This window comes from Chenopodium album, chromosome 23, assembly GCF_948465745.1.
Source record: "Chenopodium album chromosome 23, dcCheAlbu1.1, whole genome shotgun sequence".
In the NCBI taxonomy this organism is placed as follows: domain Eukaryota; kingdom Viridiplantae; phylum Streptophyta; class Magnoliopsida; order Caryophyllales; family Amaranthaceae; genus Chenopodium; species Chenopodium album.
This window is the reverse complement of record NC_137856.1, coordinates 37,882,080-37,885,040: the sequence shown is the minus strand read 5'-3', so window position 1 is coordinate 37,885,040 and position 2,961 is coordinate 37,882,080. Positions and strand designations below refer to the sequence as shown.

The 2,961-nt window shown below is 31.1% G+C and overlaps 1 protein-coding gene across 1 annotated transcript; it reads right to left on the bottom strand.

Annotated features, from left to right (window-relative positions):
* Nucleotides 1–244: 244 nt before the first annotated feature.
* Nucleotides 245–676, bottom strand: LOC145607577 (uncharacterized). The gene has a single exon (XM_081663187.1). It carries the CDS (start codon nucleotides 674–676, stop codon nucleotides 245–247), a length of 432 nt encoding a protein of 143 aa, XP_081519313.1.
* Nucleotides 677–2,961: the final 2,285 nt, after the last annotated feature.

The window sequence follows — 2,961 nt, the reverse complement described above, 5'->3', positions numbered from 1 at the left end:
TCAAATACGTACTCTATAAGAGATAAGAGAATCTGAAATTTTACCATATTTAAGTATAACCCAAATAAATTATATTTATTTTATATTTATTTTATTATTCAAAACATAGTATTTTAACCCTTCTAATAATATTTACATTAAAACTGCAAAAAAAAAAAAAAAAATAGTAAAGTATACATCTATGAAACAGAGTGCTCTGTTTTCTTGTGTATTATCCTATAAACTTTTTATCAAAAAAAAAAATCTAACTTAGAAATTTCCTGTTTTTATTGATAGAAGGAGAAGGCATAATCTTAATAACAAGGCCAGGAAAAACATCATCAGGATCATGAATATGAGGGTTACGTTCAACAATATAAGGATCACCACACTTATCACTAATAGTATGAAGAGTTTCACCTTCACCAACAACGTAAATTTCGTCGCACGGTCGATGATGATCATGAAAGTTCGTACCTTTCATCGCTTGTAAGTTGTTACTACTGGTAGATAAATAGCTATGATGATCGTTGTCGTTGTTGTTATCGTCGTAAGGGTTGAAATTCTCCTCCCTTAAGGTAATGAACAAGATTAGGACGACTATGATGATAGAACAGTACCATGAGGCGGTATCTGCTATTGTCAGGGTTGCTCTGATCCCATTTGTACGTCGTTCTGATGGGCTTAAAGGAGTCATTTTGGAATTTCAAGAAAATTTTTATTTTTATTTTTGGGGGTGTGTGTGAAATGTTTTTTTTTTTTTTGGTTTTGGGTGTTATAAAATGAATTTGGGTGGGTTATATAAGGGGTGAGAAATGGGTGTTGGTGATGTTGAGGTGAAGAGTGGAAAGTGGAGAGAGAGAAAAAGTGGAGTTGAAGGGTTGGGTTTAAATTGGGGGGGGTGGAGTGGAAGAAGGACGTGCATATTGGTGTGGAGTGGGAGGGTGAAAGTGGGGTCAGATTTTGTTTAGGCTTTATGTTTAGTTTACCAAATCAATTTTAGTTCTTAACACAAGTTAAGGCTTCGTTGTACTTTATTTTATGCCTTCTTATCCTCTCGTCTCTCTATAATAAGCATTTATGTATGAAAAATCTAGTATTGTTTTGGGCAAAATCTATGGCTATATATAGAATACTACCGGAGTATCATTCAATTCTAACTTAATTAGTAGTGTTTTGGTATCGTATAGTATTTGTCATTATGTGGTTGAAGAATAATTATTCAATGATCGTCTTTTGGATGGAGTTTATGGTTTATGTGTAAAAGTAGTAGTTTCGACACTTTTTAAGTTGTGTAGAAAACGGTCTAGGTAAATCCAATAATGAGTGGTTATGCATAGAGTAGATACACGACATAAATCCTTCAAGCAATGCAATTACACGACAAAATTATATTAAATTCACGAATCTCTTTTATGGAGTACTTTTTTGCCTTATCAATAATGCTTATAGAAATAATAATGTGAGTACTCGCATCTGAAGACTCAAAGTTTGTCTCATTATTAAATCAAGCAATATGTTGTAGGTGTCAACTAGTTTTCTTGGTAAAAGTTTTAGATGTAATACTTAAGATTTGAGATCAAATTTCATCTATATCATTGTCTGTTGTAACTCTCTAAACACACATATAAAGTGGTTTCTTTTTGTAAAATTTAGTACATGCAATTAAATTTTGTCAAACCACTTTTTAGTTTTTACCAAGTATTGATTATTGCTGTATTTATAAATTTTACATAGACAGTTAAGAAGACAATCAATTAGGACAGAGTTAGTTTGTTTATGTGTCTTATCTTAAAGAAATTATATAAGTAATGCTTGTAAAGCAATATCATTCTCTAATCAAGCAATCATTCTCAAAGTAAGCAATTTATATGCTTCTGTGGAAACCCAGAGAAAACACATAGAAGTTGAAGCCAACTACTTTAGGTTGAACAAACCCACAAGGAAAAAAGACTTGTTGTTGGACAAGAAACAATTACTCGTTAAATTCGCATTTGTAATGAAACAATGTTGCTTCAATCATAATTTTCTGTCAATAACTCCTTTCAAGTTTAATCTCATTGACATCTGTGGTTTTTGCTCTTGAGAAAAAAAAAAATAGAAAACTCATTCTAAACTAACACGCATGATTTAGGGGGTGTGTGACCACTATAATCTCATAGACATATATACATTGTATACATTTAAAAAAATTTAGCGAATTTGAAAACATTTTCACCTTAATGACAATCTTGTTAGTTAAAGTGCGCGTAGTGTATTTTATCATTTTAAAATTATAAATATTTTGAAGTTGACATTTTTTTTTTTCATCTTCATGATTACTTGTTCTTAATTACTACGCTCTCTAAGCAATAACGGCGATAAATGGAATAGAATGAAGCAATCAACAAACTACTCCATAAGCAAGAACCTTTCTAATAAGTGTGTTACTAAGAATTTATTTTTATTTTGTTTTTCAAGTAAAATTTTAAGGTAATAAGTTCTAATTGACACTTATGAGTTTGATAACGCAAAGTGTAAAGAGAAAGAAAGATTTAGAATGTGAATGGAAGGGATATAATGATATGCTTCGTGTCATATATCATGTGTATGTAGAGTGTTCATTGCTAAAAGGGAGAAGTAGCTAGTGTGCCAAATTCATGCCTAAAAAAATACAAAACCCTTTCACATTTCACACGCCTTAACGAGAATGTTGAGCCAATTATCCTCAACTAACAAAGTTGACCATTTCCAAAGGCTCATACTCTTTGGAAGGGGATGGTTCTTTAAATAAATTTGTATGTAAGAAAGGCTAATATTTGTGTATATAGTATGTTATTTTAGTAAGTCTTGAATCTGTGGATGATCGATTGATCAAATAACTTAATTGGTTAATGTCTTGATGGATGATACTCATGATTTAGGATCAAATCATGTCTTCGGGCTTTTAGTACCTCATTATTATTAACTATCTAAAATCTGTAGAAAATAGAATAGCTCGTT

Excerpts from the sequence above, each read along its gene's own strand:
- LOC145607577 (XM_081663187.1), bottom strand. The coding sequence starts at position 676 with ATGACTCCTTTAAGCCCATCAGAACGACGTACAAATGGGATCAGAGCA.